Source organism: Prionailurus bengalensis, chromosome E1, assembly GCF_016509475.1.
Source record: "Prionailurus bengalensis isolate Pbe53 chromosome E1, Fcat_Pben_1.1_paternal_pri, whole genome shotgun sequence".
Classification (NCBI taxonomy): domain Eukaryota; kingdom Metazoa; phylum Chordata; class Mammalia; order Carnivora; family Felidae; genus Prionailurus; species Prionailurus bengalensis.
In genome coordinates, this window is record NC_057347.1 from 55,665,274 (window position 1) to 55,690,170 (window position 24,897).

The 24,897-nt window shown below is 46.7% G+C and overlaps 1 protein-coding gene across 2 annotated transcripts in view; it reads right to left on the reverse strand.

Annotated features, from left to right (window-relative positions):
• Window positions 1–2,008: 2,008 nt before the first annotated feature.
• Window positions 2,009–24,897, reverse strand: part of SRP68 (signal recognition particle 68) — a 46,339-nt gene continuing 23,450 nt past the window's right edge. For both annotated transcript variants that reach the window (XM_043585632.1, XM_043585631.1), the window contains 8 exons: window positions 15,860–15,958; window positions 13,253–13,317; window positions 7,569–7,725; window positions 6,843–6,937; window positions 5,392–5,521; window positions 3,754–3,829; window positions 3,282–3,334; window positions 2,009–2,811 (listed from right to left, as the gene is read on the reverse strand). In XM_043585632.1, coding sequence (XP_043441567.1) covers window positions 2,584–2,811; window positions 3,282–3,334; window positions 3,754–3,829; window positions 5,392–5,521; window positions 6,843–6,937; window positions 7,569–7,725; window positions 13,253–13,317; window positions 15,860–15,958 — 903 coding nt within the window. In that variant the 3' untranslated portion in view covers window positions 2,009–2,583. The remainder of the gene's footprint in view (window positions 2,812–3,281; window positions 3,335–3,753; window positions 3,830–5,391; window positions 5,522–6,842; window positions 6,938–7,568; window positions 7,726–13,252; window positions 13,318–15,859; window positions 15,959–24,897) is intronic.

Below are 24,897 nucleotides of genomic sequence, written 5' to 3' on the forward strand. Positions count from 1 at the left end.
TATGTCCCCTGGGAACTGAAGTTAGCTTTTCACTACTACCGCTTCTGCAAATCAAGACCGCCACCACTCAACAGACAAGCGAATAGAAACCATGAGCACAGCAGCTGTAGGTCATGTTCTAAAAGTGCAGAGACCATGGGCGCCCTGGGCGGCTCGGTCGGTTAAGCGTCTGACTTCAGCTCAGGGTTCGAGTTCCAGCCCCGTGTCGGGCTCTGTGCTGACAGCTCAGAGCCTGGAGCTGCTTTGGATTCTGTCGTCTCCCTCTCTCTCTGCCCACCACCCCGCCCCCCCACACCCCACTTGCACTGTCTCTCTCTCTCAAAAAATAAACATTAAAAAAAAAATTACAGTGCAGAGACCAAATTAAGCTTCCCCTACTCTCTGCAACTTGGGAGACTGAAGTTCTGGCAGGGTCCAAACCCGCTGACCAAGCGTAGCTCATCTGGGTGGAGGGAGGGGTGCCACAACTGCAGAACGAGGACAGGAAGCAAAGCGGGTGCCCGCACCCAAATCTTACACCCCGAGACCTCACTGCATCTCTCATTACCTGTGCAGAAAGGACTGAGTGGCCGCTGGCGTTCCATTCTGTGACTCTACCCAGCAAGTTGCGCCGGCCCAAGGAGCAGCCCAGGGCTCAAGTCTGAACCCATTCCCAAGAAGAGGGGAGAGCTGCTTCCTGGCCCGAGGACAGAATGGGGTCCTGCTTTTGGCCCTCCGTCTCCCGCGACAGGCTGTTTAATGTCAAGGGATCCTGTGTGAAGGGATGTACAAACTAACCGGAGACCTCGGCCCTGCCAGGTCTGTCTTCTTGTGTAAACATGTGCTCTTAATACTAAACATATCTTGTTACGGCCTCACTGGCCGACCACAGCCACCACTACAGAGCAGCTGCCAGGGACACTGGGACGAAGGGAATTTCTGGTGTCGCCACAAGAAAGGAAAAGCTTAGAGAAGGTCAATCAGAATGACTGACGCCAGCACTCTAAAGAGAGTGGGAGGGGCAGGAAGGGCCATCTGCAATACAAAGGGACACCTTCCCAGATGGGGGCAGGAGATGCAGGCTGGAGGGCTCCCTGCAGGTGGGTGCCCGGCCCAGCTGTGGCTGGAGGGTCAGCAGAGAATGTGGTGAGGGAAGTACAGAACCTAGACCACAGCCTGGTGCTGCTAAGCCGGGGAGCCAAGAAGAGGGAGAAGAGGGGGAGGAAAAGGATAAAGGCCCCCAGGGCTCCCTCAGACCATTAGAGACACTGCTCCAAGCCTCTGGGACCAAAACCCAAGACGTCAGGCTCAGGTCATCCGCGCAGTATCGTCAGAGTGGGGGAGGACACCCCTCGACTGCGTGGCACAGATGGGAAAACTTTCCATTTACAAACAAAATCCGCCTCCTAAGGCTCTCTGACCCAGAGCAGATCCTGAGGGGAGGAGAGCTCACAATCTGAGCACCTGGTGTCCTACACAACATTCAACTCTAACACAGGCGGCTGATTTGTCTTCCAGTCTCACTTCTGGCAACACCCACCCTCTGCAGTTTCCCCGGGAAAACACAAGGCACCGTGGGTTCCATCTTGAAAGAACAGTCTCAGGCCTTCATTAACTGCCCAACCTTCCCTTCAAGCCGCCCTAGTAGGCTCCAGGTCTGTGCCGCAGGGAAGCCAACACCGCCCGCAGTGGTTCTGCTTTCCTAAGGGGTGAGTGTGCGTCCCCGAAAGGGATTCAGTGGTTTCAGATACAGCTCATGTCTAAATCATTTTTATTCCTAGCTTTCTTACACTGCTTTTGGGACTTCTGCTATTGATGCTACGAAAGAAATAGAAAAGGGTCACTAAGGGAGAAAGTTTAAAAAGCATGGAAATTGATTCAAATATCATTTATGGCATCTAAAAATCTTGATGGGGGGCACCTTCTCGAACACTGCCCTATCTGGCCTCGGACACGGCCGAGTTGCCACAAGTCGGGGTACACTTGACAGGACGGGATGGGTGAGGACACGTAAAAAATGGGCACAGTCTCCAGCATCTTTGCCTTTTAATATAAGATTTGTTTTCATCATTTCTGAGTGTAACACATTTCTTCTAAAAATAGAGCTCTTTGCTTGTTCTGAAACTTAACTTCCACTAGGAGGTGACAGGGAATAAGGCTGACCGTAATTCCGGGGTGACGCTGCCAGTGTTTCCTGGTCACAGACCCCTCACGGACTCTGGATGCTCACAGCGAGGAGGAGTCCATTTCAAATCCATGGTACTGAAGAAACATGACAGAAAGTTCCGAGCTCCCATCCATGCCTGGCGTGGACCCACCCGAACGCGGCTGACACGTGGCCAGACGGCAACGGCCCTTCCTCCAGGAGGTGCGGACAGAGGGATCCCGCACACGTCCACCGGAAGACAGCAGGGTCCCCTTCTAGCACACCGGTTAAGAATGTGAGTGCACAAACACACGAGACACAGGGACGCAGCGCTGAGGATGTTACACTCCGGCCCTGGGCCGATGCAGACCTGGATTTAATATCATGGAACTCGCTGGGGTTTTCTCACAATACAGATGAAGAGGGAGATTCTCCCCCTGCCCCCAAGAAGAGCCTAGTTAGCTCCTGAATCCAAAGATGCCCTTGATGTATCCAGTGAGGCCACTCTTGGTCTTCTGCTCCAACTTGTCCTCGAGGGGTGGGAAAGCCACATGGTTGAGGGCCAGGTCAAAGAACAAAGGCTTGCAAGGGATGGGCTGGAATCCTGGCGGGAAGTGCACGAGGTTGGCTTGCTTGGTCACAAGGGAAGGGTCCAAGCAGAAAGTCTCAAACCGTTCGACCAGAGGCTGGAAGGCAAGTCAGAGGGAGGAATGCAGGCGTTAACCACAGGCCACCAGGGGAGCGTCATTCACTACGTGCTGAGCATCCAGTTCAGAGCCTACAGGGGCCCCCTCACTTGATCCCCACAAATCTCTTATGAGGGTGCCGTCATGTTCCCATTTCATAGCGGAGAGTCACTGAAGCCTAGAGAGGGTGAGCGAGGGGTGGGCCAGGACCGGGGCACAGGCCTACCGGACGTCCCAGGCAGAGCTCCCAGCCAGTGGAGCTGCTCTGCACAGTACACGTTCCTACACCACACTACACGCTCCTTATCTGGGCCCACCTAGCTGGCGTTAACCTCACCCAAGCAGCTCTGAGGTCTCTGAGTAAAAGAAGGGAGACAAGTATGGTGTTTACTTAGAAGTTAAGGGTCCTCTGCTCTGTAACTAGTGAGTTATGAATCCTACTCTTCATTCCTCAAAAGCCCCAGACGTACCTTGTTATCCTTTACTTGGGAGGAAGTCTCCGTTTGGTGGGAGTCACTTGCATCTGAAAGTTGCATAGGGACTCCGTAAGAAGAGACACTTAACACACCACAGTCACAAATGACACCTGTCACACGTATGGGTTCTAAATCCCAAGAGCCAACATGTGGGGAAGTTAGCCCTCTCCTTCCTGGGCCAAACTCTGCTAAGCACTGCAGACAAGCACATGATAAACCCAGAAGTAACGTCAGCCCGGTGGAGCTCCCACGGCCGTACGAAAATCACTAGGGAGAAGAGACGGCCTAACAGTTTCTCTAAATTCTTCTACACAGTTTGATGCCTTCATGTGGCAGATGTAACAGCAGAGAAAAAGAAAAATCTTACAGATTAACCAAAACAGTAGTGTACGGGGTGGCAGAGAGGAGGGATGGCAGCGAAGGAAATTCGGGAACACAGTCAGCAAAGCACAGGCAAGTGGCTCACCCAGGATCGCTGCCGCCTGCAGAGAACACTTCTCTGATCTCACTTGTGTGATGAGCTCTTGAACGTCAGGCAGGTCCTGTTAACGAGTCAGAAAACAGGTTCTCACGAGCCAGGGCCAGGTCAGAGACGGGCACCAAACTAACCTGACTGCGCTAAGTGATCCCACTGGTATTTTCGTAGGCTTGAGACTTTATAAATGGTTTGCCCTATTAGAAAACAAAACACTAGCTTGGGGTGCATGCCTGGCTCAGTCTGTGGAACGAGCAACTCAGTCTCAGGGTCGTGAGTTCAAGCCCCACTTAAAAAATGAAACAAAAACTAGCTTGTTTCAAACAGGAAAAGCTATGCCGTGGCTTAAGTAACATTGCCCGGAGAGAGTTGTGATGATAACAATAAATAAGCAGATCAGACGCTAAATGCACGATGGGCCAGGCTGTGCTGAGCAGTTCACATAACTGCTAATTCCATCTTTGCAATAATCCTGACATAACCTGCACTCCCCTTTACGGAGGAGGAGACTGAAGCATAGGGGGGCCACAGACCAGGCTGCGGTCTCATGCCCGGCAAAATTCGGAATGATCTGAATCCTCCCGCCTCCATTCCCTGACTTAGGTCAGATGGGCATTTGTAAATGCCTCTTCCTCCTGGGATAACTGTCCGCAGAGTCTGCTTCCACATCCCAAGGACATCCCATGGTTACACTGCCACCGTGCTGGTCACACGCCCTCCCCCCCACTCCTTCCTCTCTCTCCACCTTCACCGGAGGACCTGCTCCTTCCTGCTCGCCAGTCTGTGACTGCGACAAAACCACAAGCTCTCTGAAGGCAGAAGCCAGGTGTGCACGTTACCCTGGAACCCAGCACTGTTCTGAGGGAAGGGGCGGGCGCTTGGGGAGCAGTGGGTCCCGCCATGGGTAGTCCCGGCTTGCCTTTCCAAGTAGGCTCCACCAGGAAAATGTGCCTGGATTCCTTGGCCCGGCCAATGCTCTGATCTCCACCTCATCCCAGCAGTCCACAGCTTAAGAAGCTAGCTGTCATTCAACAAGCAGTAATACGAACCAAACCACCAGGTACTTTCCACAGGCAGGCAAGCTTCGAGGAGGTACACCCAGATTGCCCGGGGTTGTCGCTAAAATGCAGATTTAAACCAAGCAGGCTTGGAGTGGGGCCTCAGAGTCTGCATTTCTAGTAAGTTCCCAAATGCTGCTGCTGGCACAGGCACACTTTGTGTGGAAAGGCTTCGTCGGTGGTTCTCAACTTGGCTGCGTATCACGATCACCGAGGGGCTTTAAAAAATCCCGGTGCCCACCCTAAACACCACACTGATTAGAACCAGCATCTCTTGGGGTGGGACTCAGCCACCTTTTAACAATCTCCCCAGGTGACTGTAACATGTAGCTGAGTCTGAGAACTGTACTTCAGCTTTATTTTAACCAGGGAATGGCTTTCCTTGTTAGCACGTGAGTCCATGTGAGGCCTGGAACGCTGCCAGGAGTTACAGCCTGTGGCTCCCGGGCCCTCGGGGGCACACTACATCCCACGGCGGACCAGGCAGGACCAACCTGAGGAGGGGCCTCAGCCCCCACGGAGCCTCACAGCACAACTTCTCTGGGCCTGGAAACAAGGACCAACGACTCACCTTTAGGCTGTTCTTGAAGGCTCCGGCGTCAGAATTTACTTCATTTGCGTATTTCAGGACTCTGTCATACAGGACAAGGGCTTCGCTCCACTTCTTCACCAACACATAGGACTGAGCGATGAAAAAACACCTGAGGGGAACGGGAAAGAGCCAGAGCATCCTAGAGCAACAGTTACCTGAGATGAAGTCTTTCCTTCAAGTTAAGGCTAAATTTTACATTTGGAAACAGGTTTGTTTTTTTAATTTTTTAAATCTTTATTTATTTTTGAGACACAGAGAGAGAGAGAGAGAGAGAGAGAGAGAGAGAGAAACGAGTGGGGGAGAAACAGAGAGAGAGGGAGACACAGAATCTGAAGCAGCTCCAGGCTCCGAGCTGTGAGCACAGAGCCCGACATGGGGCTCGACTCACAAACCTTGAGATCATGACTTGAACTGAAGTCGGTTGCGTAACCAACTAAGCCACCCAGGCACCCCTGCAAACAGGTTTCTTAACCTCGGGATCACTGCACACAAGATCCCGACTCCTCATCACTGCATAGTGACCCCGACATCCTCCATCCGGGCTCGCCAGGCTAACCTAGCCTCTTCCCTGCCACCGCCGGTGACAGTGCAGGTCCTACTCTGTGAAAGACCCACTGTCTTTCATCTACTGTCTGACTCTGCCGCTCCCAAAGGCATGTGGCAGAAGCGGGGACAGGCACGAACGAGGAACGCTGCCTGGCTCAAATATGAAACCCACCCGCCACGCACACGTCCGGGCCAGCTCGTTCATCCCTGCTCATCTTTTTCAAAAACCAAACCCGAGAATCCTTTTCCGAATGGAAACTACTCCACTGGGGTCAACAGGGCCTGGGCTGCTGGTCCCCTAACAGAAGGGTCCACGTGGACCAGGAGGAGGGGTGACAAGTGCGACGACGAGGCACGCTAGAGAGTTAGCGCTAGGGCACGAGAGCCAAAAGGCGGGGCACAATTTCACAACCGACGCTATTCTGCCATCCTGTCCATGCCCATCTTGCTCCACACTGCCCACCTCCAAGTTATAAATAACATGATTCACTTAAAAACAAAACAAAACAAAACAAAACAAAACAAAAAACAAAACAAAACAGAGGCTTAGCTTTCTCCCAATCCAATTCAGGTTCCGCTCTGGTTCTGTTAACTAAACCCTTCCTACACTTGTCCCTTTTCCACTGGGAGGAAGGAGGGGAGAGGAGGGAGAAGACCTTTAGCAGGGGCTCCCCCATCCAAAGAGCAAACGAGGTACACTGGAAACTCCCAGCCACCACCTTCAGCAAAGACGTCCCCTGAGCACGCTGGGCTAACTGTTCTGACCGCAGGCCGGGTAGGCATACAGCCAACAACCCAATCTTCTCGAGTCTGCTCCACGCTCCCAAGGCTTCCAGAGACAGCACACGGCACAGGGGAGCGCCATCCACCTCACGGGACCTTACCTGTAAGCCTTGAACACCAGCGTCCTCAGGCCTATCTCCTTCTGGAAGGCTCTGTCCTCCTCTAAGCCAGGAAGCTGGAGCAATTCCACCAGATTCTGCACAAGAGAGGCAACAAGAGAACTCATCAAGGGCAGGCCTCTGACTGGGTTTTTGACAGGAAACCTTGTAAAAAACACACGTGGGCAAGGAAAGCCCGGGCCAGGAATGACGGGAAGGTCTGCAAGGGGAAGCTTGGCAGCAGCCACGCCCGGTGTCACCGCCGTCCCCTCTCTGCTACCGAAAGCCTGCTTGTCCTTTACGCCCCTGCTCGCATCTCCCCTCCTTCTGAGGCCTCCCGGACCAAGTCAGCTAGAGGAGGCCTCTTGCCTCCTTCATTTCAGAGCAGCTCTCCGTTTGGCATCTCCCACGGAGGCCTGGTTTGTGTGCACGTGTCTCTTGATCTTACTCACCAGCCAACTCCCAGGGGGCCAAGCCGGCGTGGCCTCAGGGGGTCCCACGGCCTGTGGGGGAGGACCTCGCACAGATAACACCTAAGAGGTCACTGGCCTCCACACATCAGCACGTGGCGTGTCGAGGCCCAGACTGCTGAGCTGGTAGAACGAGACCCTTTTTCCCGAGACACTAACAGCTGCTGCCTGTCACACCCCCTTCACTGTGCAAAGCCGAGTCGTTCTGTGTCCAACATGCAAAGGACGGGCCCTGGCTTCCCTAGTGCCCGTGGGTCACCTGCAGGATGATGTCATAGAGGCGGATCAGATCCTGGGGCCGCGGGGAGCGCTTGCTGTCGTCTTCCGGCTGCTGCTGCAGCAGTGCCTTCTGAAGACCTTCGGCCATGTTCTCGTTCCGCTTGATGGCCGTTGACAGCTTGATGTAAGTCAGGTAGCTGGAATGTACCACACGTCAGCTCAGGTTATGCTCAGAGAAGCTGGCGTTCTGAGAAGAGCACTGGACCACAAGTTGGGACTGACCTAGGGGAAGGGCGTGGGGCGAGGGCGTGTCCCACAGTAGGGCCATTTGGCCTGGGCCTCAAGCTCAAGGGCCCACGATTCTGGCTGCTATTCAGTGGCAAATCTGTGGCGAGCCAGTATGAGACCTTATGATGAAATCTGATTTTAGCTTGAATTATATCCCCTGTTTCTTTCTTAAAAAGCCACAAAGCTACTAACTTCAGGAGTCACTGTTAGTCCTTGAGATGATCCATGGACGGCAAGCTCGTCCCTGAAGCAAGGATTAATGACATGCTGGCCCACACTACGAGGACACTGAGCTTGCACGACAGCTGCTCCTACTCATCCGATGACCTTCTCTTCTCAGAAAATACTAAGGGACAACTTCTCTGGATGGTTATGTGTACTGAACACACATACACACTGGAGACTATGCCTGCTTATTGTAACTGGACCGTCTGGAAAATCTCTTTTAATACTTGGGGATATAAATGTGGTAACAAGCGAAGACTGTTTAAAATGTATTTAGAGGGGGAAAGTATTTGGGCCTCTAGATCTCTGTCTTACTCTGGCAGAAGACTGGAGGCATCCCTGGGAGAGGACACAGCCTGGGGACAGGCACACAGGCATAGCTGAGGTCAGGATTCCACAAAGAACCCTGGGGATTATGAGACTGTCAAATCCTAGGTGCTGCCCCCTAGCCTTCCCCTACTCGGCTTGTAGGACAAGAGCTGCTGGTACATTCTGGGGATCTGACCCACCCAAGAAAACACCCTCCGAGATTTTGGAGTCAGGGTCCCGGATGAAAAGGCAGAACCAGAACGTCTGTAGTGAAGCCCAAGCTGATGAGCCCCACGCACAAGTGGAGTTCCCACCAGACAAGGTACATTTTTTAACAGATGTCGAACACCACATAAAGAAAACATCTAATAAGGCAGAAGAGGCCAAAACCAAGGGGGAAAAACAGCAACTTGGAAGAATCAGACTTGGCAGGAAGAAGAGGGAGGGAAAACTTTCTGGTCATAAGCTTAGAAAGAGACATTAAGCTTATGGGACACCTGGGTGGCTCAGTTGGTTAAGCATCCAACTTGATTTCGGCTCAGGTCATGATCTCATGGTTTGTGGGATCAAGCCCCCATTGGGCTCTGTGCTGACAGCACAGAGGCTGCTTGGGATTCTCTCTCTCTCTGCCCCTCTCCCACTCGTACTCTCTCTCTCTCTCTCTCTCTCTCTAAATAAACAAATAAACATTAAAAAAAGAGAAAGAGACACTATTTAAAAAAATCAATATTCAGGGGCGCCTGGGTGGCGCAGTCGGTTAAGCGTCCGACTTCAGCCAGGTCATGATCTCGCGGTCCGTGAGTTCGAGCCCCGCGTCGGGCTCTGGGCTGATGGCTCAGAGCCTGGAGCCTGTTTCCGATTCTGTGTCTCCCTCTCTCTCTGCCCCTCCCTCGTTCATGCTCTGTCTCTCTCTGTCCCCCCCCCAAAAATAAATAAGTAAATAAATAAATAAATGTTGAAAAAAAAATCAATATTCAAACAATATACACAAGCTCTTAGAAATTAAAATGGTATGAGAAATGAGGAAACTTGTAAGGAAGCCAGCTTGTAAGGGAGGGACCAAAGGAAGAGCGCGGGCCATCATGGGAAGGGGTAGGAAATACCTAAATCCAACACACTCATGTCATTTAGAGACGTAGAGGTAAATACCAAGAGACTTTGTTTGAAGAATGATAAGGGGCAATCCCTATCAAAATAACACGAGCATTCTTCACAGAGCTAGAAAATCAATCCTAAAATTCTAATGGAACCAAAAAGACCCTCAACAGCAAAGCAATCTTGAAAAAGAAAACCAAAGCTGGAGCCATCACAATCTTGGACTTTAAGACATATTACAAAGCTGTAATCATCAAGACAGTATGGTACTGGCACAAAAACAGACACTCAGAACAATGGAACAGAACAGAAAACTCAGAAACGGACCTGCAAACATATGGCCAAGAAATCTATGAAAAAGCAGGAAAGAATATCCAATGGAATAAAGACAGTCTCTTCAGCAAATGGTGCTGGGAAAACCGGACAGCGACATGCAGAAGAATGAACCTGGACCACTTTCTTACACCACACACAAAAATAAATTCAAAATGGATAAAAGACCTAAACCAAGACAGGAAGCCATCAAAATCCTAGAGGAGAAGGCAGGCAAAGGCCTCTTTGACCTCAGCTGCAGCAACTTCTTACTCAACATGCTCCAGAGGCAAGGGAAACAAAAGCAAAAATGAACTATTGAGCTCTCCATCAAAATAAAAAGCTTCTGCACAGCGAAGGAAACAATCAGCAAAACTAAAAGGCAAGCAGCGGAATGGGAGAAGATATCTGCAAATGACATTATCAGATAAAGGGTTAGTATCTGAGATCTATAAAGAACTTATCAAACTTAACACCCAAAAACCAAATAATCCAGTGAAGAAACGGGCAAAAGACATGAATAGACACTTCTCCAAAGAAGACATCCAGATGGCCGACACATGAAAAAATGCTCCACATCACACATCATCTGGGAAATACAAATCAAAACCACAATGGAGGGGCGCCTGGGTGGCTCAGTCGGTTAAACGTCCGACTCCAGCTCAGGTCATGATCTCGTGGTCCGTGAGTTTGAGCCCCACATTGGGCTCTGTGCTGACCGCTCAGAGCCTGGACCCTGTTTCAGATTCTGTGTCTCCCTCTCTCTCTGACCCTCCCCCATTCATGCTCTGTCTCTGTCTCAAAAATAAATAAACGTTAAAAAAAAAAACAAAAAAAACCCCACAATGGATACCACCTCACTCACACCTGTCAGAATGGCTAGCATTAACAACTCAGGCAACAACAGATGTTGGCGAGGATGTGAAGAAGGAGGATCTCTCTTGCACTACTGGCGGGAATGCAAACTGGGGCAGCCACTCTGGAAAACAATATGAAGGTTCTCCAAAAAATTAAAAATAGAACTACCCTATGACCCAGCAATTGCTGCACTATGTATTTATCCACGGGATACAGGTGTGATGATGTTTCAAAAGGGCGCATGCACCCCAATGTTTCTAGCAGTGCTATTGACAATAGCCAAAGTATGGAAAGAGCTCAAATGTCCAACGATGGATGACCGGATAAAGAAGACGGGGCATACATGTACAATGGAGTATTACTCGGCAATCAAAAAGAATGAAATCTTGCCATTTGGAGCTACGTGGATGGAACTTGAGGGTATTATGTTAAATGAAATTAGAAAAAGAGAAATATCATACGACTTCACTCATATGAGGACTTTAAGATACAAAACAGATGAACATAAGGGAAGGGAAGCAAAAATAATATAAAAACAAGGAAGGGGGCAAAACATAAAAGACTTAAATATAGAGAACAGGGCTGCTGGAGGGGTTGTGGGAGGGGGGGATGGGCTAAATGGGCATTAAGGAATTCATCCCGAAATCACTGTTGCACTATATGCTAACTAACTTGGATGTAAATTTAAAAAAAAAAAAAAAGGACAAGTGGCTGCTTCTGAGAAATGGGAAAGATCATGAGATGGATTTTCCTAAAGCTTTTCAGAAAAATGAGATTCTCAAAACAAAGTATTATTCAGAGTGGTAAAGGAATTTAGATACATCTTTACAAAGTTTTATGAAAATACAACAGCTAATTGATTCCTGCTGTCAATTTACCCCAAAGCTGGCTAATTTAAATCCAGAGTCCTGGTACCAGCTAGTTAAAAAAAAAAATTTTTTTTTTAAATGTTTGTTTATTTTTGAGAGAGAGAGACAGAGTGCGAGTGGGGAAGGGCAGAGAGAGAGAGAGAGAGAGAGAGAGACAGACAGACAGACAGACAAACAGAATCCAAAGCAGGCTCCAGGTTTTGAGCTGTGAGCACAGAGCCTGACACGGGCTCAAACCCACGATCCGCAAGATCATGACCTGAGCCGAAGCTGGACACTTAACTGACTTAGTCACATAGGCACCCCATCCACGGTCCTGGTACCAGCTAGATATGCAAGTGGGAGAATGGATTCAAAGGCAGGGAGGCATCACAATTTGAAGGTTTTCTGAGTCCTGTTGAAGCTCAGGGTCTTTTCAAGGGTAGGAAGTTGGATCAACTCCTGACTCCCGACTCTCTGTGGCTGTTAACTACAAACGCGCTCCCTAACCTCCTGGGCCTTGGCTTTCTCACAGAACTGCTGCGATACAGGACATCAAAGAGACGTTCTTATTCGATACCCCTCCGAGTCATCTGGCACTCAATTTGACATTCACATAACATTGAATTCTCTAATGCAGACAGAGGGTGTTTGCACAGTTTTGTTTTCATAAAAAAAGGGAGGGGTTAGGGGAATGGCTGAAAATAGAGCCAAGTTCACTAAAAAAGTTACGAGCAACAACAAAGTAATTAAGATTTCAAGGTCACGTGGGGTAGAGAATCTGAGAAGTGCAGTGTTCCCAGGTCACTTTACTTCTCCCCACGAAGTTCCAAAAAGGTCACTCTTCCTTCCATCCTTCTGTGAAAGAAAATGAGCCATACCTTAAAAAAATTAACCCGACAAAGTGATTTAAAAACGTATTATGAAAAAGCAAAGGGACAGAAAGAGTCCAGCTACGTCTGAGGAAAAACCTGGCGGGGGACCTGCTCCACCAGACGCCAAGGCTTACTACAAAGGCACAGGAAATCACAGTACTGGTGCGAGTACAGAAAATAAATCAGCAGAGCAGAAGAGGGTCCAAAAAAGAGCACGTGAGGAGAAAACGGGATGCACGCCTGCCCGAGCTGGCACTGTAGGTCAGTGGGGGAAGGATGGCACAGTCAATAAATTGTAATGGAACAATCTATCATCCTAACGGAAAAAAGGTGAAGCAGATCCTTATGCTGCACTCAAAATAAACTCAATATAGAATTAAACTCAAGTTGAAATTGAACTCAAATGTAAACGGGATGATGGAAAACATTCAGAACACGGAGGAGAGTAACTTTAGGAGTCTGGCACGAGGAGGAGAGTGGTGACCTGTAGAAGAGAGGGAGGAATAACCAGGCTGGGGCCACAGGGAGCTTTGGAGTTACTAGCTGTGTTCTCGTTCTTAACATACGACGCTTAAAATTATACGGGTCACAGAATAACATACAAATGCAATATATATACTCTTTTCCTTTTCCTTTTTTTCCGAAGTAGGCTTCACACTCAGCGCAGAGCCCAATGCGAGGCTTGAACTCACAATCCTGAGATCAAGACCTGAGCTGAGATCAAGGGTTGGACACTTAATCAACTGAACCACCCAGGCGTCCCGGTATATATACTCTTATGATAAAACGTGCATACGTTTGTTAGTGTTATTTACTATATAATATTAAAATACGCAAACGTTATATATACTCTTTCATTCCAATGATATATTTTACTACATTGTGAAAAAGTAAAAAAAAATGACAGCCCTTACCTGTGCAGGTACTGAAGATTAGATACCTTCCCCGACTCCCCCTCAAGGGTGTAATCTCTCTGTTTCTGCGGAAAGCAATAAAGGTAAAGGTAAAACAGCCGACCCTGTCCTTGGCTCTGACCCCTCATTCCATGGTGTGGTCCCCAGAGTGCCGTGGAGCACAGGCACAAGCTCTAGTAAATTAGGGATCTTTAAATATCAAAGATCTCCTGGGCATATTCTAGAACAGCAGGGCCACTCGGTTGTCACCAGCACCTGAAAAACTGGACTTAAGTAAGAGAATTCAGAGTTATGGCCAGTCAGGCTTCCTGTCCACCGCTCCCAGTGTCCAGACCCAAAGCATGAACAACAGACAGTCCACAGCCCATGGCTCCATTTTAGGGTCTGCACCTCGGATGCGCGTTCTGAGATCCAAACTCTGGGCTATCAGCTCAGCCTTTCGTGGTTGGCTGAACAATGGCTCCTACAGATGTGAACATCCTAACTCCAGGACTTGTGAAGGTGTTACCTCACATGGTAAGAGATGTGAAGAAGTTAAGGATGTCTTAATCAGCCTGGATTATCCAGGTGGGCCCAGTGTAATTACAGGCTCCTTCTAAGAGGGAGCCAGGAGGGCCGGTGACAGAGACAAGGTATTGGGACTGAAGCAGAGGTCAGAGAGGAGTGAAGGGGCCAAGCTGCTGGCTTTGAGCATGGAGGAAGGGGCCACAATGCAAGAAATGTAGGTGGTCTCTAGAAGCTGAAAAACGCCTTCTCTGGAATGCTGAGAATGGATTCCTCCCCTAGAACTTCCAAAGGGATGCAGCCCTACGAACCAGTCTTACACTAAAGGCCATCTGAAGGCGGGAGAGAATTAGATGTGTGTTTTTCAAAACCACTAAGCTTGTGGTAATGTTACAGCAGCCACAGGAAACTAAGACACCTTGGTATCACCATATTCACCACACGCTGTGAGGGGTCCCTGCAACTGCTATGGGTTCAAGGTGAATGATGGAGGGCGGGGCTCTGTATATACCTATTAAGTGGATGAAGAGAAGTATAAAATACAAAGGTGGCTTAATGATAAAGGAAACAGGTCCACAGCCTAACAAATATTTATTAATGTTTTTTACTCAAAGCACCACGGCAGACGCTAAAAGATAAAGTTGCTTTTCATATGCTTATAATCTTGAAAAAACGTATTTAACAAAGTAAACATAAAACAATACGTAAGATGTTAAAAGGTAATTCTTGGCAAAGTACCAAACAAAAATTACAGCCACAAGTGCTAGATGTTTAGAACACGGGGAGACCTTTATGGGCCAGGACGGTGCAGGCAGGCTTCCCAGAAATGGTGAGCTCTGAGCTGGACACTGAACACCAGGGCGGGGTTTGGACAGGTGAAGAGGAAGAGGAGGGACAAGCCAGGTGTGAGCAGGGAAAGGAGAAAAGGGTAGGAATGCACGGAGGCGGGAAAGGCCTACTAACAAGATGGTGAATACAGCAGCTTGAGGCACAGGACCCAGAGGGGAGCAGCAAAGTACAATCTGGAAATGGGAGGCCCAGAATCCAGCTCACGGAGTTGGAACTGCACTTGCTAGACCAGTGAGCTCTCAAGCAGGGTGCACACAACCCAACGAGTGTGGTATAAGAAGAAAATGAGAACTTCTACTTATGTTTACCTCATTTCTATTAAATAATAAATTATATATTTACAAATAAGCGTATCAGAGGTACATGCTCAATTTTACTTACTGGGTGCACTATTACAAAAGTTTGGAGACCACTGCTCTAGAACTGGGAGTATCATTGGGTTTTTCAGTGAGACAGTGACATGGGATCAAGAAAGATCCCACTTTTTGCTACCAGCAGGAAAGACCTGGAGAACTGAACCCAGACCACGATGGTAAAGAACAGTCAGACCTCTATGGCAGTCTAAGACAAAAGGCTAATCAGAAACGGGGTCGGGGTGGGGGTGGGGGGGTGGACAAGTGGAGACAGAAGTCACAAAGAGAGTTAGCAGGGTTGCTGGTGATTTGTAGAGATAAAAATGGTTCCAAGGTTTTCAGCCCAGATGCCCAAAAGAATCACAGTGATATTAAAAAAAGGGAGCACTGGGGGCGCCTGGGTGGCGCAGTCGGTTAAGCGTCCGACTTCAGCCAGGTCACGATCTCGCGGTCCGTGAGTTTGAGCCCCGCGTCAGGCTCTGGGCTGATGGCTCGGAGCCTGGAGCCTGTTTCCGATTCTGTGTCTCCCTCTCTCTCTGCCCCTCCCCCGTTCATGCTCTGTCTCTCTCTGTCCCAAAAATAAATAAACGTTGAAAAAAAAAAATTTTAAAAAAAAAAAGGAGCACTGGAGAATTAATTACCTGGAGCTATGAACTTGAGACCAAAGGCTTACTATGAACCCATTAAGAGGAAGAGGATGGAGAGAAAAATCTCTCAATCTGATGGAGTTCACAGGCATCTGTTTGTCAGCAGACCACCATAGCTAAAAATACCATGGCTAAGAGTCCCTGCACTCAGACCACTGGACCCCCTGCCCCACTCCCACACTGAGAATGAGACACACAGACTGAGAAGGACCTCAGCCCCGAGCAAGAGCCTGGGGCCCAGATGAGAGTCCTACCTGATCTGGCTTGAGCTCTTCTCGAACGGCCTGGATAGCGTCCCGACACTCACTGAGCATGGATTCAAACAGACGCTCCTTGGTTTCTTCGCTTTCAGCCTACACGAAGACGGAATGAAGTAAAAGATTTTCTTCTGAGTAAGCCACAGTACTCTAATGGGAGGAGGGCATAACAGTGCCTTGATTCCCATTACACATTGAACACACACATCTAAAACACCCTAAATCACAGACCATTTCAATTGTCACTCTTCTCCACCATATAAGATTTTTCTTACAGTCTTTCTCATTATTCGCATGGAAATGGAATTTTATATATATTCACATATAAAGCGAACATACTGAGAAAGAATCTGCATAACTGATCTGAAACTGTCAAACGATAGATGCTTTAAATTTTTTCCTATCATAAAACTTTCCACCACTTTCCTCCCACACTCCTACCTCTGCTCAGGACCTGCGTCTGACATCCTTGAAGCACAGCACACCCCACACTGAAACACAGCACGCCAGAACAAATGGTCTGAAACTCTACTGTGCGCCAGCAGAATTGCCCTTACAAATGTAACCCCAAGACTCCCTGATTCTGGATTTCTATTAGGTCCAAGCAAGTGAGTAATAGTGCCAACCAATACCCAATTAAAAATAGATTTCTCTTAAGTATCATACGAAGCTCCCTTCACCACAGAAATCTTGTACCCTGATATTCCCTGTGGCTATGCTGAGGCCGACAAGCACTCCACGACAGTCTCTGTACAAGTTCAAGGGTGTGGTTACCCCTCTGCCAGCCAGCAGGGATAAGGGAAAAGTGATTCATGAACTGAGTACCTGCCAAACCACATTACCATTGTAAAGAATCTGATTGAGCAGATAGGAATGGATGAGAGGCAGAAAGGAGATGGACTGGTGTTACAGGCAGACCCACTGTGACTTTAAAACATCAACACTCCATTATTATATTTGACTTTCCACAGATACATCCAATCTAATCTCTTGACATTCGACTGACCTTTAAGCCCAAAAGAAAAAACCCAGTACTGCCCACTCCTTGAAGAGGCTGGTAGGGGCTTATAGAAAAACCTTTTCTTCTCTTGAGAACTCTTATGTTTTTCCTGGTTTCCCGTGAAAAAAAAAAGCCAACAAAAAACGTCCTTATGAATTACCCAATATAAATCAAACATACTTTTCTATTTATATTGACTTTCCTGTTGATCACTAACTTAGGAAAAAATCAAGGGCACATTCTATAAACCTATAAAGGCAAACATGGCCACCATTAATTTGCTGAACCCTGAAGAGCACTGTCCAAGAGAACTTTCTGTGAGGGGGCACCTGGCTGGCTCAGTCAGTAGAGCACATGACTCTCAATCTCGGAGCTGTTGAGTTCGAGCCCCATGTTGGGTGTAGAGATTATTTATTTTATTTTTTAAGTTTTTATTTATTATTTGTTTTAATCTTTATATTTGAGAGAGAGACACACACAGAATCCAAAGCAGGTTCCAGGCTCTGAGCTGTCAGCACAGAGCCCGACGCAGGGCTTGAACCACAAACTGTGAGATGGTGACCTGAGCCGAAGTCGGACACTTAACCGACTGAGCTACCCAGGCGCCCCAATAAAACACTCCTAAGCAGCACCTCAAGTTAGCAAGATCCTCTGCAATAACTGAATCAAACCTGCTGGCCAAAGGTTTTGAAGTGTGAACCCTGTGGGCTGGGGCGGCCACATAACGGTTAACAACCGGAGTAAGACCTGTAGACACACTTGCCACCAACCACGACCATGCACGAACCCCCAGCCACACTGTTAGCAGGCAGGGTGAGCCTGTGCGTCCAGCACCGTGTCGGGGGAGGGTTTCGCCTTTTCGGGCAAAAGGTATATGAAGTTAAGAGAAGAGCAAGCCTTGTTTCGCCAGCTACCTAGGAGCGGTCTGCCTTCCTGTAGAGAGAGCGTGGCTCAAGTAACTAAAACGATGCAAAATGCTCGGCCTCTTTACTGCCGTGGGTCACCCCGTTCCCTCTGAGTAAGGACACCTCGGCACCAAGGTGCTGAACACAAGCAAACTTTCCCACTGCTCCCACGAAAGCCTCCGTTCCAGCAGGAGTTTTACAGAAGCCTTAAACCACATTGCAGGAAAAAGCCCACGGCAAGGGAGGGCCCACGGTCACACAGCACAGTGACTCAGATCGCTAATCTCTGCAGCAGAGCTTCTCAGGGTTCGCCCGGGACTGGGCAAGAGGTCTCCAAACAGCAAGGCTGAAACGTACTTTGCTACTTTCACCCGTATTTATAAGCCTATCTGGGAGGCTAATAGCCCTGAAAAGACAATGGGACAAGATCCACCCTCCGTGGAGAGGCAGGATTCCTCAGGATCTACATGCAGACCCCTCACGTCTGCCACGGAACCAGCAAGAACGTGCTCCTGTACTCAAGTGGCAACCTCCCTGCCTGAGAATCTGTGGTACGCCTGCACCTTTTCCAGGTGTGCCTATGAGACAGAGAAACCTTAAGCCCAGAAGTAATGTGTTACTCGGACCTAATAAACTAAAAAATTCGGATCAGTTTTTTATAGAACTTGGGACAGCCCAGGATGTGTTTTTTGACAGCCTCAAGACATGTCTCAGGGCCATGTACACGTGCAGAGAAAAGGAGCTGCTGTGTATCCTGGGGTAGAGACCAGACCCCCTGCTATTCAAAAGGGCTTCCAGACTGTTTTCACTGGTCTACAAAGACTGCTGGAAGGTGGCGGTGTGACTAAGAGACTGACAAGACGAGTCTGACCACATTCTGCACTGCACCTGCAGGAGAACCAAGGGGATGGGACCAAGCCTTCCCCAGGCCACTAGGGGCCAGGAAACAACACATGGAAATCTGCTAAAGGAGGAGAACACAAACCTCCCTTAAGGGACAGATTAAAAAAAAAAAAAAAAAAAGAGAAGGGGACAAATGGTCTCCCTTCCACTCACACTTTAAAATATTAACCATGACCCGAGGATAAGACTCATCAAACCTGCCATCCTCCCCAAAAGAGCTGCCTGACAACATTTTCGCAATGCAACCACCAGTGACAATTCAGGTATGATCAAGTATTAACAAAACAAAACAGAAACAAATTATAGAGTAAGGCAATTATTTAGCACACGAAGACGTAAAGTCTGGCTCAGGAGACCAAGAATGTTGCAACTGGATTTTGGCAGTGGATTTATTCTCTGCTCCAGTCTTTTTGGTCTAACACTCTATCTCCCTGAATTATTTCTTCCTTCCAGGCTTTTCAGTGAACCGCTGTTCTAATATTTAAATGGCATAAAAGCTCTACAAGCAAACATCACTGGGCCTACCCAATTCTTGCATTCCAGTTCCTAGAGAGGGGCAACAGCAGTACTAGTTAAGAAATGCTCAAGACGTGCCTGGCCGGCTCAGTGGGTGGAGCACACAACTCTTGATCTCAGGGTTGTGGGTTCAAGCCCCACGATGGGTGTGGAGATTACTTAAAATCTTCAAGGGAAAAAACAAAAGAAAAGAAGCACTGAAGCAGTGAAATCAGGAGTCCGCCTCTCCAAGGCACAGCTCTTGGTTCCCAGGGCAAAGAACAACTCCACATAATGAGAATGGGCAAGGTGGACAGGGCCTGTGTGATATCCAGCCAAATAATCTGGCAGGGGCACAAAGGGGGAAGTGGTTCCTCTTGGGATCAACCTCAAATGGCCAAAGGGTATTTTCCATAGTTAATAACCCATGTTTGATTCAATTCAATAGACATGTAATCAGCTACAGTGCACGGCCTGACATCTAAGGATTTAACTAAACTTTATTTCATACTGTACTTGAATTATTTTATTTACCCGCCAGATTTGGTATATGTGTGGCATACGACATTAGGCACTGAACTCTTTCTAATGTTAAAACCTTACCAGGATTCTCTGGGATTGACACACTTTTGTTCGATCAAGATCTTTTACATCTACCACATTATTTGAAGATCTCTGATATTCAGAAGTGACCCTAATGCACTACTGTAAGGTCCTTAATACCCAGAGATCACTGTATTCACTGCAATCAGAACATCAACTAGGCACTTGACAGGGGCTAACAAACACTACACATCCTACAAACACTAAAATGATAAGGGAATATTATAAACTTAATGTCAATAAATTCAACACTGTACATGAAATTAATATACCCTTTTTAAAAATAAGATTCATCCAAAGGACACAAGATGAAACAAAATCTGAGTGCTTTATCTAATAAAAGAATTATATTTGTTGGGGCGCCTGGGTGGCTCAGTCGGTTGAGTGACCGACTTTGGCTCAGGTCATGATCTCACGGGTCGTGAGTTTGAGCCCCGCGTCGGGCTCTGTGCTGACAGCTCAGACCCTGCTTCAGATTCTGCGTCTCCCTCTCTCTCTGCCCCTCTTCCACTCATGCTCTGTCTCTACCTCAGAAATAAATTAACATTAAAAAAAAAAAAAAAAGAATTATATTTGTTTAAAACAAGCAAAAACAGGGGTGCCTGGGTAGCTCAGTTGGTTAAGTGCCTGACTTCGGCTCAGGTCATGATCTCGTGGTTTGTGAATTCGAGCCCCGCATCCGGCTGTGGTAACAGCCTGGAGCCTGCTTTGGATTCTGTGTCTCCCTCTCTCTCTCTGCTCCTCCCCTGCTTGTGCTCTTTCTCTCAAAAACAAACATAAAAAAAATTATTTTTATGGCACAAAAACACTCAGATCAATGGAACAATATAGAGAACCCAGAAATGGACCCATAAACGTATGGCCAACTGATCTTTGACAAAGCAGGAAAGAATATCCAATGGAATAAAGACAGTCTCTTCAGCAAGTGGTGCTAGGAAAACTGAACAACATGCAGAAAAATGAACCTGGACCACTTTCTTACACAATACACAAAAATAAACTCAAAGTGGATGAAAGACCTAAACGTTAAGACAGAAAGTCATCAAAATCCTAGAGGAGAAAGCAGGCAAAAGCCTCTTTGACCTCAGCCACAGCAACTTCTTATTCAATATGTCTCTGGAGGCCAGGGAAACCAAAGCAAAAATGAACTACTGGGACCTCATCAAAATAAAAAGCTTCTGCAGAGCGAAGGAAACAATCAGCAAAACTAAAAGGCAACTGACAGAATGGGAGAAGACATTTGCAAACGACCTATCAGATAAAGAGTATTTTAAGATTTATAAAGAACTTACCAAACTCAACATCCAAAAACCAAATAATCCAGTGAAGAAATGGGCAGAAGACATAAATAGACACTTCTCCAAAGAAGACATCTATATGGCCAACCAATACATGAAAAAATGCTCAACATCACTCGTCATCCAGGAAACGCAAATCAAAACCACAATGAGATACCACCTCACCTGTCAGAATGGCTAACATCAACAACTCAGGCCAACAACAGAGGATGCGGAGAAAGAGGATTTCTTGTACTGCTGATGGGAATGCAAGCTGGTGCGGCCATTCTGAAATGGAGGGTTCCCCAAAAAACTAAAAATAGAACTACCTTATGACCCAGCAACTGCACTACTGGGTATCTATCCAAAGGATACAGGTATGCTGTTTCGAAGGGACACATGCACCCCAATGTTTATAGCCGCACTATCAACAATAGCCAAAGTATGGAAAGAGCCCAAATGTCCATCAATGGATGAATGGATAAAGAAGATATGGTGTCGGGGCGCCTGGGTGGCTCAGTCGGTTGAGTGTCCGACTTCGGCTCAGGTCATGATCTCGTCAGCTCGAGGCCCGCGTCGGGCTCTGGGCTAACGGCTCAGAGCCTGGAGCCTGCTTCAGATTCTGTACCTCCCTCTCTCTCTGCCCCAACCCACTCGCATTCTGTCTCTGTCTCTCTCAAAAATAAATAAACATTAAAAAAAAAAAAAAAAAGGATGTGGTATGTACACAGACACACACAGACACACACAATGGAATATTACTTGGCAAACAAAAAGAATGAAATCTTGCCATTTGCAACTACGTGGATGAAACTAGAGGATATTATGCTAAGCGAAATTAGAGAAAGACAAACATATGACTTCACTCATATGAGGACTTTAAGATACAAAACAGACAAACATAAGGGAAGGGAAACAAAAATAATATAAAAACAGGGAAAGGGATAAAACATAAGAGACTCTTAAACATAGAGAACAAACAGAGGGTTGCTGGAGGCGTTGTGGGAGGGACGATGGGCTAAATGGGGCATTAAGGAATTTATCCCTGAAATCACTGTTGCACCATGTGCTAACTTGGATGTATGTTACGAAAAAACAAATTACAGAAAAAAAAATTTTTTTAAACAAGCAAAAACAAATTTTAAAAACCTTCCCACAAGTATCAGCTCGTTATGTTGTATACCTGAAAGTATATGTTTTATGTCAATTACATCCCATCCCAAAAAAGAAAACAAAAAACAAAAACTTCCTACAAAGAAAACTCCAGGCCCAATATTTTCACTAGTGAATTATAACAAGTATTTGAGAAAGAAAAATACTGATATTACATAAACTCTTTCAGAAACAAGGAAGGAAAATCTCCAAACTTGTTTTATGAAGTTGTGTGTAACCCTGATACCAAATTCTGAAAAAAGACATTATAAGCCACTATTCCTCATTAAAATAGATGCAAAATTCTTAAATACTACCAACTGAAATCCAGCAGTATGTAAAAAGTACAGTAATGTATCACAGCCAAGTGGGGTTACCTCAGATATACAAGATTGGTTTAACACTGAAAACTAACCAATGAAATTCACTATCTTAACATTCTTTTTTTTGTACAGTTTAACCATTAACTTTTTTTTAATGATTATTTAACTCTATTTTTTATTTTTTAAAATTTACATCCAAATTAGTTAGTATATAGTGAAGCAATGATTTCAGGAGTAGATTCCTTAATGCCCCTTACCCATTTAGCCCATGCCCCCTCCCACAACCCCTACTATCTTAACAATCTTATCTTCAGCCTTTACTCTCCCAAATTGAAATTTTGGTGTTGTTGTTGTTGTTGTTTTTTTTTGATGTTTAGAAAAAACATCCTCATATGGCTCCTTCTCTCCCTTTGATTTCTTACACCCTCCAACACTCCACCATATCCCACGGAATAGCAATTAAAAACCCATACGATCTTCCTGGTGTACCTGCACATTACAATTTTCACTGGCAGTGGGTCGAGCCTTATGTTAGGTTTTCTAATGACCCAACCTGACTGAGGTGCAGCTACATTTAGCAGTGAAAGCTTGCAGGAGCTGGGGCAAGAAACCTTGGCTACTTATCCTGACTTACTCTCAAAATAAAATCCTAGACCAGCTCTCTGTGGAACTGCATAAAACGTGTCCAGTGGGAAGGGCTCTTTCCCTTGTGTTAAGAAGCACCTGCATGTTCTTAAACTGAGTAACTTTAGGGGCACCCGGGTGGCTCAGTCAGTTAAGCGTCCGACTTTGGCTCACGTCATGATCTCGTGGTTTGTGGGTTTGAGCCTCACATAGGGCTGTCTGTTGTCAGCACAGAGACTGCTTCAGATCCTCTGTCTCCATCTCTCTCTGCCCCTCACCTGTTCTCGCTCTCAAAAAAAAAACGTTTAAAAATAAATAAATACATACATAAATAAATTGAGTAACTTCAGCAATGTAAGTAAGACACAAAGGATAATGGATAAATGAATGCTGGAGATCTTTAGAAAATGATAAAACACAACAATGCACCACCTTCACTATTGAGCCTTTATATTATCGCAAAGAGCTACTTACTGAAGGATACTCTTCTTCTTAAGGACTTCAAATACCAGTTAACAAAACATAGCTTATGAAGAAAACACCCAAACTATCAAATACACTGACCTTTTGCTATCCTTCCACTTCACTTTTTTGGGCACGCACTTACTAACAGAATTTTAAAACGAACATCACCTCCAGTACATCAAGATTGAAAATTCTTTGCTGTTTTTTAATGTTTATTTATTTTTTAAGAGAGAGAACAGGGGATGGGGAGAGATAAGAGGGGACAGAGGATCCAAAGCAGGCTCTGCGCTGACAGCAGAGGGCCCGATGCAGGGCTCGAATTCACGAACTGTGAAATCATGACCTGAGCCAAAGACAGATGCTTAACCGACTGAGCCACCCAGGTGCCGCAATTCTTTGTTGTTGTTTAAAAAAAATTTTTAATGTTTATTTATTTTTGAGAGAGAGAGACAGACAGAGTGCAAGTGGGGGAGGGGAAGAGAGAGAGGGAGACACAGAATCTGAAGCAGGCTCCAGGCTCTGAGCCATCAGCACAGAGTGAGTTCGATGCAGGGCTCAAACTCATGAACTGCGAGATCATGACCTGAGGCAAAGTTGCCACCTAGATGCCCCAAGATTGAAAATTCTTAACTTAGATAACTTCATTCAATAAAAAAAAGAGATTTTTTTTTATCTACATGGTAAGTCTACATGGTATTTTTCACTTTACACAATTTATCCTACAACAGTAATCCAAAATACAGAAAAGTCCATCTAGTTTTCACTGCACCATCGTTTACAGTGCTTAAAAACTGTACAGAATGCGAATGCCCAGTACATGTGCTTTGATTAAGCAGCATTTTAAAAAGCGCACTTGCCATTATCTGTGTATATTAAAACGGATATTAAGTAGAATACACTTAACTACACAAACGCAAACACTGGCAATGAGGTGAGAACACAGGACTAGCAGATGTACTGAGATGACGGACTCTGAATACAGCTGACCCTTGAACAATGTGGCAGTCAAGGGCGCAGGCCCATGAAGTCAAAAATCCCAGTAGAACTTCTGACTACACAAAAACCTAACTACTAAGAGTCTCCTGTTGACAGGAGCCTCACCAATAACATAAACAGTCTATGAACACCTATTTTCTGTGTCAGATGTATTAATACTACATTTTCCCCCTTTGTGCTTGCCAAAGCCTTTTAATTTTCCTTCGTCTTTTCACAAATATCTAACAAACAATTATAATTTGTAGAACTATTAAAAGCACGGTCCCTGGACCAGAAGAATTAGCACCACTTG